An 11,284-nucleotide genomic window follows, 5' to 3' on the forward strand; every position below is an offset into this window, starting at 1 on the left:
TCCAGGGTGGGCCCTCCTTCAGGTTGCAGACCACGGTCTTCTCGTGTCCTCACGCGGCAGAACAAGGGCAAGGGAGCTCTGGGGGTGTCTTTTGTGAGGGCGCTGATCCTATTCAGGTGGCTCCACCCTCGTGACCTAATCACTTCCCAAAGGCCCCACCTCCTAACACCATCACACTGGGGGTTAGGATTTCAACATATGAATTTGGGGGGACACAAACATTCAGTCCACAGTGCCCCAGGGAGAAGCCAACTTCCTCTTGGAAAAATCATCCAGAGGAGCCCCGGCCTGTGGTTGGTGTCTCAGTCTGAGGCAGGAGCTGGATGCAGGTGGTCTACCCGGGAAGAGACCCCAGGACGGGAGTGGGAGACAGGGATGGTAAACCGGAGGACGGGCCACCACACCCAGGCTGCCTCATCTACCAAGGTCTTCCCCACTGTGGCGGCGCGGCCTGATCCCGCGGGGCCGTCTGAGGAACTGCAGAGAATGGCTCTCAGAATCGTCCACCCAGGGCCAGGGGAGGGGAGCACTGCCGCTGGCTCCGTCTCCCACAGCTGAGGGGCAGCGCCCAGCGGTTATCCTTTACCTGCTTCGAGGCTACACAGGCGCCGAGTGCCGAGCAGCTTCCTGAAGGTAGGAGAGAAGCGGAAGGAAGATGCTGTCGGGGACATCACCTGTGCAGAGCTGGTGGCTGCAGCCACGGCAGGGTAAACGTGGGCTGAGAGGAAGTAGACGGAGAACAAGGGGGATGCGGGGCAGGTAGGTGTTCAGGGAGTTAACGCACTTCCAAACCGACTTTCCAGCTGTTGGGAAGCGCAGGGTAGCATGTAATTAAATTTTCCATATCAGGTTTCCACCCCTGAAAAAGCAACTCGATAAAGCCTCTTTGTGCATCCAGCCCGAGAGGCTGAGAAAGCTCCTCCCAGTGCACTACTGGACTGCGCGAGGCCGACCCACTGGGTTAGTGCCCAGCTGCCTCCAGCCGACGCCCGCCAGCCTTTCCTCTCTGCGAGGGTGGCCGAACTGGAGGCCCTGCAGAGGTTCACGGCAGACACTGAGTCACCTTCAGAGTGGGCTGCTGATGCCATCCCTGTCTGAGGGGAGGGGAAAACGCTTGACCCCCATCCCATCTTTCTGAAGCCATCAGAGGAGTGGTGTGGGGAGAAATGAACCTTGTAGGGGCTCGGAGAGAGGCTGGGCCTACGCCAGTCCGAGCCGAGTTTGCATTCCAGCCCGGCACCGGATGGCTGCGTGGTCTTGGGCAGATTATTCAGTCAGACATCGAGGAGGTCGAGGAGGTCGTTTCCTCATTTGTCAAATTGGGATCTTAACACCCAGCAACCTCCTCCCCCAAGAGGCCACGTTCATGGAAGATACCTAACACATGTGCTCACTGAAATGCAAGCTGTAATTCACAAGTATTCGTTTATTGAAATTCCAGTCATTCAATGGGTGTTTCTCCGGCACCAGGTACTGGGTTCATTTTTACATTTATGAGAGCGGACAAGGTGCCTGGTTCCAAGTTAAACAGAGTGGGAACTATGAGATGCGGCTCTTGTTGTCAAGCACCTTCCAGCTTAATGCAGTAACTGGAGAGCATGCACACTGCACCCCATGAGGTCCCTGCTCCCCAAAATGGACAGGCCAGCCAACGGCAGGAAGGGGAAGGCATTTCTGAGCCCTGCACCATCCAGAGCAGGAAAGGAAGGTGCGTGGGACTGAAGCGACTGGAAAACCAGGGCCACTCGCAGCACAGCCTATGACATTTGTTTACTTCCTCTCCTGGCCATCTGCTGTGGGCCACTCAGCAACTTGGCAAGCAAATCAGGCTTGGTGAGTCATGCTGCTTAAAATGCTCATCTGGGAAGCCAGGGGAAGCCCCGAAACACTCAGGACGGCAGCCTCCCCCATCAGACTGCTGCGCCCAGCACTGCCCCTTTCTAGTCCCGGGGCCAGCCCCGCTCTACTCCCCACAAAGGTGGGCAAATTGAGGCTATTCAGGGCAGGCAGGGGGAGAGGGCGCTGTAGCACGGAGGGGACCAGGGTGATGCTCCTCAACCAGCCCACTTGGCCGGGCTACCCAGCAAAACCTCCAGGTGAGCAGAAAGGTGGCCACCTCCACATCTTCCGAGTGGCTTCCTCTGAAGACAACGTGTAGGAAAAGATTTACTGTCATTACAGCAGGGCTCAGGGGTTCACCCTTCTTCAGACACTGCCCAAGAGTCTGGTGACGGAGGAAGATATGACGTCTCCAGAGGTTTCAACCACACACAAACTGGTCATGGAAGTTTGAAAGAGATTTATTTAAAAACAGAACAAAAAAAAAGCTTTGGTATTTCAAAACCCGACAATCGTCAATCACTAGAAAGTTAAACACCTCCCCAAAGCCCAGAAGTACAAAACCCCAGCGTCCACAGGCTCAGGATAAGAAAGACAATGTGCAAACCCGAGGGCAGCCCAGACTTCGCCCTCCAAGCAGGCAGCATGGGGGCCTCCAAAAGCCACCGGGTGGGGCAGAGCAGAAATCACCACCAAGACTCACTGTTTAAAGTGGATGCAAAAGCCATCCAGCAAAATCTCAACAAAAATAAATTAAAAATTCATTCAAGAAAGAACACATTAAATTAGGAAAAGAACACAATTTTTCCTAGACGAGTCTTTTCAAAAGAGGATCTATTTCCTGGGACAGAAGAAAGGGGGAAAGTGGAAGGAGTGAGTTCAATTTCAAGTATTTTCCATATAGGTTCATTTTATTGAGTCGAAAGCTTACAAAAAGTCCACTGGCCCTCCCCTCCCGCTCCCCAATGCAAACTCCTGAACATCCACACGCACTTCTGCATCACTGGTGTCCCCAACAAGGCACAAAAGGGTGGCTGCTTTCAAAGGGCCCCTTGTTCGCAGCAGGACTCAGTGCTGGGTGTCTTGTGCAAATGGTGGCTGAAAGCAGGACTGTCGGTTCACTCAGACACTGGGATCTTCCTGTTCAATTAACAAAACAAGTCGTTATTGCTCACTGCCAACCCTCGTGGACAGCTCCAGAAATATTAAGGGAAGCAGGTGATGGAGATCACCCTGGTGGCACCCCACCCAGCCTCAGATCCGGCCTGGCAGACAGCTCCTGGCCCAGGGATGGGCTAGAACTACCATAGATTTAGTGGCCTGGGAGCCTCCCCAGGCTAATGCGGGGTGTTCACTCGGCTCTGCTCTGGGCGGGGCAGAGCTCGAGCATGAGTAAACTGAGGGACATGGGGCAGTATGGGGTGGCAGTTTGGCTTGTCCCCCTAAACTGCCAAGGGTGGCTGGGTATATGCCAGATTAAGAGCAGAGAAGCCCACCAAACAGTAGGGAAAAGCAGCCCACCTGCTAACAGAGACCGCAAACCCCATGCGTGTACACTGAGCATCTGTTCTAGCCCAGCTGGTCAAGAGATGGCTAACCCGGACAGCCGCCTGCACGTTTCTTTTTCGTCTGACTTTCCATTTGTTCTTCAGGCTTGAGGAGCTCACACCTTCCTCCCGCCCTTCTCCCACTGCTTCAGGTCAGTGCTACTTCCTTCTCTAGTCCTGCCCTCCAGCCAGAAACTAGACACCAGAAGTCACAAAGCCCTCTGGGGAGGTAAAGAGGCATTTCTCCTGAGTGGTCCCGGGCTCTTAACTTCTCAGGAGCACAGTCCCAGAGCTTAATATAGCTGTGTCCTCATGAAAGTGTGATGAGAGGAGAGGGAGACAAGCTCGGCTCCCTCTGCAGCCCTCTCCCCCGTGACTGCCCAGAATGGACTCTCGCCTGCTCTTTCTCCTGGAAGTCCTGGCAGTGAGGAAGCAGGAGCCTGGGCGGTAGGGCAGGGTAGCTGGCCTCTCCTGAGACACCAATCTTGAGCCCCGAGATATACCCCAGACGGGAGTCCCACAGCGACCGTGGTCAAAATCACAGCTTCCTGGGGCACAGAAATTTCCAGAAACAGGAGAGGAATAATCTTGCCCTGTGCTGACAAGATGACCGCCTTTGGCTGGCTAGCAAGGGACTGACCTCTGAACTGCAGTGAGCAGACCTCAGGGTGTGGGCAGGGGTCCCACCAGTCGTTTAGATAGAGGCTTTGGGTCAATCTAGGGGTTTGTTGCAGTTATTTTTAAACCCTGAGATTCATTTGCGGGGAGGGAGGGGACTGCCCACGGCCCTGGGAGGCCAGTGAACTCATCTACTCAGACCTGGACTTCCAGAGCTGGCCCTCCCTACGGTCTCCTTTCGGAAGGCACTTTCTGATGTCCTCTCCACACACACCTGCTCCCCTCTCTGTGTTGAGGGCTGGGAGCACTGGCTTAGGAGGACACCCCATTACTGCCCGGGCTTCACCCCGTCCTGGACAGGACAGACCACAAGGCCGGGCCTGGGGCTCTGAAGACACAGGGGCCTTATACCTTGCTCCTGAAGAAGGGCTTGGCTCCGGGCCCACAGTACTCGTTGTAGATGAGCTTGAAGAGGAAGAGGTGGAAGAGGGTGATGAGGGAGGCCACGCTGAACCAGAAGAGGAAGGGCAGCCCGGGGTCCTGCTGGGCCATGTGCTCGTCGTGGGCCAAGATGGCCTTGAGGTGCAGCGTGTGCCGCAGGTCCTGCAGGTGCGTGAGGTCGGTGGAGATGTAGAGCAGCGGCGTGATGGGCTGCGTCACCATGACTGAGAAGGTGTGGCCCTGCAGCGCCGCGGTCAGCTCCACGGGCTCGTGCAGGCAGCCCGCTTCGCAGGCGTAGATCTTGACGGGCTGGCCGCGGGACTCCACGGACACGTGCAGGTACGGCTTGCCCTCAGTGTCTGCGAGCACGGCCAGGTTGATGTGGTCGTTCTTGTAGCGGATGCCGTGCAAGGCGTAGCTGTTGTGCAGCACGTCGGGGTCGGCCTGGAACTGGAGGTGGTTCTCGGTGAACTGCAGCCCACCGAAGCTGAGCACCATGCCCTGCAGGATGCCTGGGGCACCCACCTTCACCAGCCCCTTGCAGCCGCGCTTCTGCAGGGTCAGCTTCCACAGGTCAGAGAGCTGCAGGATCTGCTGGACGGAGGACAGCCGGCCCGGCCAGAGGTTCTCGGCGTGCATGGTGGCGTGCCCGCTGAAGCAGTGATCTTCGTAGTTGAGCGTCGACTCCATCTGGTCTCGCTCCCTGTGGCTCAGGTTGGGGCTGAGCAGCGGGGCTGGTGAGCAGGAGAGCATGTAGTACAGCGTCAAGTTCACGGTCAGGCCAGACGGTGTATGGGTATCCGTGATCTTCTTCATTTCCACTCCTGTAACACCACAAAGGTCGCATGTTAAGGAGGAATGGCATGGCCAGGAGGCTGAGGTTACGAAACAGAGATCAAGAGCAGCAGAGACATGAAGCTTTTGTCCCTTGAGATGAAAACGGCAGTTCCAGTCTCCCTGAGTAAGGGAGAAAGTCAACTTGCCTGGCTTCCTCACGTGACCAACCAGAGCCCTGTGGGCCTGAAACCTAAAATCCTGTTAATGGGCAGTGGGGCCTCCTGCCAGAGCCCAGAACACAGTCCTAGCCAGGACCTGGTGCAAGTGAAAAGTCCAGTGCCCCCACACCAGAACACTGTCACCAATGCCCTGGCCAGTCCTGGGCTGCTTCTCCTCTCTGTCATCTCTCTCTCCAGTCCTGTAGCTTTAAATAACATCTGAACACAGGATCTCCAAATCTGTATGAACTCCAGACTCCAACAGCTAACCACCCACCTGGTGTCTCCACCTGATGTCTGACAGGCGTTTTGAACCTGACACGGTTTGAATTCTTCCAGCCCCAGACCAATCCCTCCTCAAATTATCTCCAGACACCTGCTCAAGCCCTCCCCCCAAATTCAGGAATCACCTCAAGTCCTCACTCCCCACAGCCAGTCCATGGAAAGTCCAGGTGGCTTCACTTCCACAAGTATCAGATGGCCACAACTCTGGTCCCGGCCACCCTCCTCTCTTACCTGGGCTCCTGCAAAAACTTCTCATCTGGTTTCCATGCTCCACTTTTGTCCTATAATCTATACTCTGCTAACAGCAGCCAGAGGGATCTTTAAAAACGTGCATCAGTTAGTGTCTCTGCCCTGCTTTCCATCTGCTTTAGAATAAAATTCACGGTCCTCAACAAGGTCTACAAGGCCCTTTAGGATCTGGCCTAGGATCTGGCCATCGCGACCCCCCCCTGAGCTCGCCTCCCACCACCCTGCCCTTGCTCACTCACAGCCACCCTGGCCACTCAACCACACTTGCTCCTGCCTCGGGGCCTCTGCCCTGCTGCCTCCCTCTAGGTCATCACATGGCTGGCTGCTTCCTGCTATTCAGGTCTCAGCTTAAGTGTCTCCTCCTCAGAGAGGCCTCCCTGACAACTGGAGCTAAATAGGGGCCCCACCCCCACACACTCTCACCCCCCACTCCAGTCACCCTCAATCACCTATTTTTAACTTTTCTCTTAGAAAACTTGAGAGTTCCTTAGTTCTTTAGTTCTAAAAAGCTATGTTGCTTTTTAGAATAAATTTGTGTTCCTCCCACACAGAATTTAAGCACCATGAGAACAGGAACTTTGTTCTGTTCACTTGCATATCACTCATGCAGAACACTCCCCAGCAGAAGCATTCAGTAAATACTGGTTGAATGAATTAAAGACTCTGAGCAACTAAACATGAGGATTCAGAAAACTAGAACCCTGGAAACCTAAATCTCTCTCTCATCTAGAATACGATTTTCTTTTCTGAAACAGTCAACGGGGGAAAGTTTTCATGTGACAAGAGCATTCCTGCTGAAGAAGAGACTCCACTCCCTCCCAGTGAAAAAGCTGCAGCCACAACAGTCAGGGCACACCTCAGCCTAGTGGCAGTCACGTCACGAAGCCCGTGCTTATCATCAGCCAGACTGTGGGGAACTGAGCAAAGAAGGGGGTGATTGGCCAGGCCTCTCTCTGCCTGCTGGTTTATCCTTTACAAATTGACCCTAAAAAGCACTCTGCTCAAACCAGGACTCACCTACAGGAACACATAACAACAAGACCTGCGCTTCACGCTCATTCTTTGATTAGAATCTCATAAGAGCCCACTGTGGCAGGTGCTACTGTTGGCACTGAATACAACTCCAAGGAGGTTAGGCGACTGTCCAAGGTCACTCAGAAACTAAGCGGTGGAGCAGAGTCAGCCTCCAGTCAAACGCCAAGCCCGAGTTTCCACCACCCCACTTCTCCCCTTTGGTGTCACCTCTGCAGACTCTGGAGGGGCATCTCCAGGGTGGATCGGGTTCACCCTGGTGCCAAGTGTGGACTGTGGACCAAGCACCGGCCAGGCCTCACCTGGGCTGAAGAGCTGAGCCCAGAGGCGCTGGTGGTCCTGAAGCAGCTCGGCCGCCGGCATCTCCAAGAGCTCCAGCATGTCCTTCCGTGCCAAGTCCTGGAGCACCTTGAGCTCCTTGGTTGCTTTGCTTTTGAGCACCTGGGGGTTAACAGGGCCTGAGACATGCACCACCCACAGCACCGTCTCGTCCAGCTGCGTCTTGGGAGCCACTTGGAGCCGGTTCACTAGCTTCTTGGCAGCCACCACCACCAGGTGCACCTGCCCCGTGGCACCCGGCGGGGATCGGCCGGAGTAGAGGAGGAACTGATGGTCTCCGACCTTCTCCAGGGTACTGGTGAAGGCCCCGGGGGGCGGGCCGGCAGTGGGCCCCACAGTCTGCAGCGCGGCCACGCGCTCCGTGGGGTTGTTGAGCTGGATGCGCTGCAGGTAGACGTGGGGCCGGCCCCGGTGCGCCAGAAAGTCTTCTTGCAGCAGTACGCAATCGCGGCTGGATCCCGTGACAAGGCCGGAGGCTGAGGCGAGTCCGGCGACGGCGGCCGCAGGGCCGGGCCCCGGGGTCCCGAGCTGCAGGCAACGCACCCGGCGCAGCAGCCCCTCCCGCAGCAGCAGCACTGACTCTCCAGCTTCGGAAAGCGCGCTCAGCGGGCGCAGCTGCACGAAGGGCAAGAAGTCCGGCGCCACGGTGGGCTCCCGTTCCCCAGGGGTCACCCACAGCCGGTTGGCAGCCACGTCCAGGGCCAGGAAGCCGTTGGCCACCAGGGCCGGCACTCCAGGGCCCAGCGGTACAGCCTCGCCGCGCTCCCGCAAGCCGCGCCAGGCGCGGGTGGCCGCCTCCAGGCAGGCAGCGCGCTCGGCGGCGCCCGGCTCGCCGCGGGCCCAGGGCAGCAGGTGCAGGCCGCCCGCCGCCCGCCGCGCCCCGGAGCCCGCGAACCACAGCAGCAGCAGCAGGAGGCCGAGCAGGCAGAGTAGGCGGCGGGCCCAGCTGCTCGACAGCAGTCCCGGCAGCCCCTTCAGCCGCTGCTGCAGCCACATCGGGCCGCCAGGCGCGGGCGCGGAGCGGGGGCGGCCGCCGGGCCCGCCGCCCAGCCCACCGGCCCGGCCGCCCGCGCCTCACTCCCCGGCCCGGACCGCGGCGCGCAGCCCGGCCTCCGCCGCAGCAGCCGCCACCGTCGCTTCCTCCTCCCTCTCGGTTGTCCCCGGCCGTCAAACGACGCCGGCCGTCAAGCGCTGCCCAGCCTTTTGCGACAGATGGAAAAGGAGAGGGCGGAGCGCGGAGAGGGGCGGGCCAGCTGGAAGGAGGCGGAGCCACAGCGAGGAAGGGACGGGAGCCGCCGGGGCCTGGGTCGCCCGTTCCCGGGCCAACGTATTGAAGTCCAAGGGAGGCCAGGGGTATGGGGAGGACAGGAAGCATCCAACTCACTTGTTAAAAAAAAAAAAAAAAAAAACTCCTCGAGGGGCCAGCCTGGTGGCGCAAGCGGTTAACTGTGCGTCCTGTGCTGCGGCAGGCCGCGGTTGCCCGGTTCGGAACCCCGGGCCGCACCATCGCACTGCTTGTAGAGCCATGCTGTGGTGGCGTCCCATATAAAGTGGAGGAAGATGGGCATGGATGTTAGCTCAGGGCCAGTCTTCCTCGGAAAAATTTAAAAAAAAAAAAAAAGAGGAGGATTGGCATCAGATCTTAGCTCAGGGCTGATCTTCCTCACACACACAAAAAAAAACCTGGAGCATGCCAAACTGAACACGTGTTGGGCCCCTTTGCTACTGATGGATTCAACAGCCCTAAGATTAAAAAAAAATAATAAACTTTTTTCTGTAAAAATGATCCTCACTGCAAAAAAACAGTACAGAAAAGTACACACACACAAAAAAAAACGAGAGAAAAAAGTAACCACTGTAAACCAGACGTCCTGGGATGTATTTTGTTGACAACTCTTCCAGACCTGTCTGGCTGCAGGTACAGTATACCAGACACAAAGCCTGGGACTGGCCAGTTCTCTACCACACCAAATTGTCTTTTGATGAGGACACTATAGTCTCACACTTTGAAAATGACTTTAAATTGTGAATCATCAATGCAAAAGAGAAATTGTGCTTTGTTTCTGGGGGAAAAATTCAGTATGAGCCTGGGGTTGGACAATGGGGCGATTGTTTCCACTTTGGTTTCAGGACATTCCAAAGCCAGACAGTGCTTCCCAGTTGTTGAAAATTAAACGGTCATTCAAGGTGGATTCTTGTGGGCTGAGAGCTGACACAGATGTGTTTGTTGAGTTCCAGGGCCAGCGCCCTGTGAAAAAGTGTCTGCCCAGCAGATCCTACAGTTTGCTTACCCTTCTTTTTTTCAAGGTTATTATCAAAACATAAACACAAAATTCTGAATTCCCAGCAGGAATTCACAAACCCCACAAAATATGTTCATGGATGCTCAAGAATCCTTGACCGACAGAGAGAGACAATCCATCTGACCACCTCAGGGAGGCAGAAATACTTGGGAGGCACATTGAGGTGAGAACAAAGGACCGGACCAGGCTTGATCCCACCTGTGAAAGGAGGATGATCAGACAACCTGCCTCGCGTGTTAATACAGGTAATGCAAGCAAAGTGCATGACACACAGTAAGTGCTCAGTAAATGTAAACCCACAGAATTATTTTTGGCCTTACAAACATCCAAGACATATATAATATATATAATAGACATATATCTTAGCCTACCTGTGTGAATGTTTCTGAGGGAGCAATTACCAGAAGCAGATTCCTAGGTCAAAGGGAAAGCTCATTATTCATGCTCTTAACTTCCTTGCCACTTTCAAATACCCCAGGGGGAGGGGACTCACAGCCAAAGGTCCCACATAGCCACAACAAAGCCAGGGGTCAAAATTAAGGACCGCCTGGGTTTTGAATCTTGGCCTTACCCCTTGGTAGAAGTCAACTAACTTCCCTGGGCCTCCGTTTCTCCATCCATAAAATGGGGATCATGAGACAGAGTAGGATTGCTCAAAGAAGCACGTGAAGCATTTTGCATCGTGCCTGGCTTAAAATAACCACTCGTCATTTAATTGATTTTTACTAGGAAACAGGAAACACGTACATGATACAAAATTTGAAATGTGCATGAGTGAAGATGGACAATTAAGTCTTCCTCTCTCCTGGGTCCCAGCCAATCTGTTCCTCTCCCTGGATGCAACCACTGCTACCCATTCCTTGGATACTTTTCCAGATATTCTATTCGCCTACAGATGTATAGACATATATCTACATTTTTCCTTTCACAGAAACTGTAGCACATGATGGACACTTGCATCTTGCTTTTTTCACTTAAGGGAACAGCTTGGAAATTCTATTAGTAGCAGCAGCAGCAGCAGCAGTAGTAGTAGTAGTAGTGTTAGCATTAACGGGGCCAAGTGCCAGTGGGACTAGCTGATGGGTGTAAAGAGGGAGGGGCTGAGGGCCGCTGACAGCCCATCTGGCCACACAGTGTGGCTGTCCACCGAGGCCAGGGCCAAGGCCGTTGCTCTTCCTCGGGCCAAGAAAGGAAACGGGTAAAAGAACATGCAAGTGAGAAAAGCCCCTTGTGGCACCGGATAACTGCCCTCCAGGCCAGCTGTCTTTTCTGCACCTTCCCAGGCAAGCAGAGTCCTGCGCCTTTAACTGTGCACAACACGTGCAGCACGTACCAGGAGTAACATCTGGGCGGCAGCCACCACCGGTTAAAGAGACAGGCCCTCCTTTTGGATGAAGTTTGAATTTGGACTGGGTTCAAATTCTAGCAGTTTAATGAAGGGAGCAGGAAATAAATACCAAAGGCGTGGAGGGCAGGCTTCCCTAGGGTGAATCCTTTCTCCACGGGAGGCCGGCAGCCTACAAGAATGATTCCCCCTCCTGATTTGCAATGACTCTGGGGACTTGGGCCCCGGGAACCTCACTGCCCAAGGATTTTTTCTGTCCACAGTATATAGCCATGGAGGTTCTCCTTGAGC

The 11,284-nt window shown here is 55.2% G+C and overlaps 1 protein-coding gene across 1 annotated transcript; it reads right to left on the reverse strand.

The window, feature by feature from the left end:
• Positions 1-2,284: 2,284 nt before the first annotated feature.
• KIAA2013 (KIAA2013 ortholog) lies at positions 2,285-8,488 on the reverse strand. Its single transcript, XM_058552911.1, has 3 exons — positions 7,309-8,488; positions 4,416-5,269; positions 2,285-2,979 (listed from the first exon to the last, which is right to left on the reverse strand). Exons 1-3 carry the CDS (start codon positions 8,339-8,341, stop codon positions 2,962-2,964), a joined length of 1,905 nt encoding a protein of 634 aa, XP_058408894.1. The 5' UTR covers positions 8,342-8,488; the 3' UTR covers positions 2,285-2,961.
• Positions 8,489-11,284: the final 2,796 nt, after the last annotated feature.

The sequence above is a fragment of the Diceros bicornis genome, chromosome 13 (genome assembly GCF_020826845.1).
Source record: "Diceros bicornis minor isolate mBicDic1 chromosome 13, mDicBic1.mat.cur, whole genome shotgun sequence".
In the NCBI taxonomy this organism is placed as follows: domain Eukaryota; kingdom Metazoa; phylum Chordata; class Mammalia; order Perissodactyla; family Rhinocerotidae; genus Diceros; species Diceros bicornis.

Bases quoted from the DNA above. Each gene is read 5' to 3' on its own strand.
- KIAA2013 (XM_058552911.1), bottom strand. From the start codon at position 8,341: ATGTGGCTGCAGCAGCGGCTGAAGGGGCTGCCGGGACTGCTGTCGAGC. The intron at 5,270-7,308 runs GTGAGGCCTGGC...GTGGTGTTACAG, and splicing joins GGCTCAGCTCTTCAGCCCAG to GAGTGGAAATGAAGAAGATC.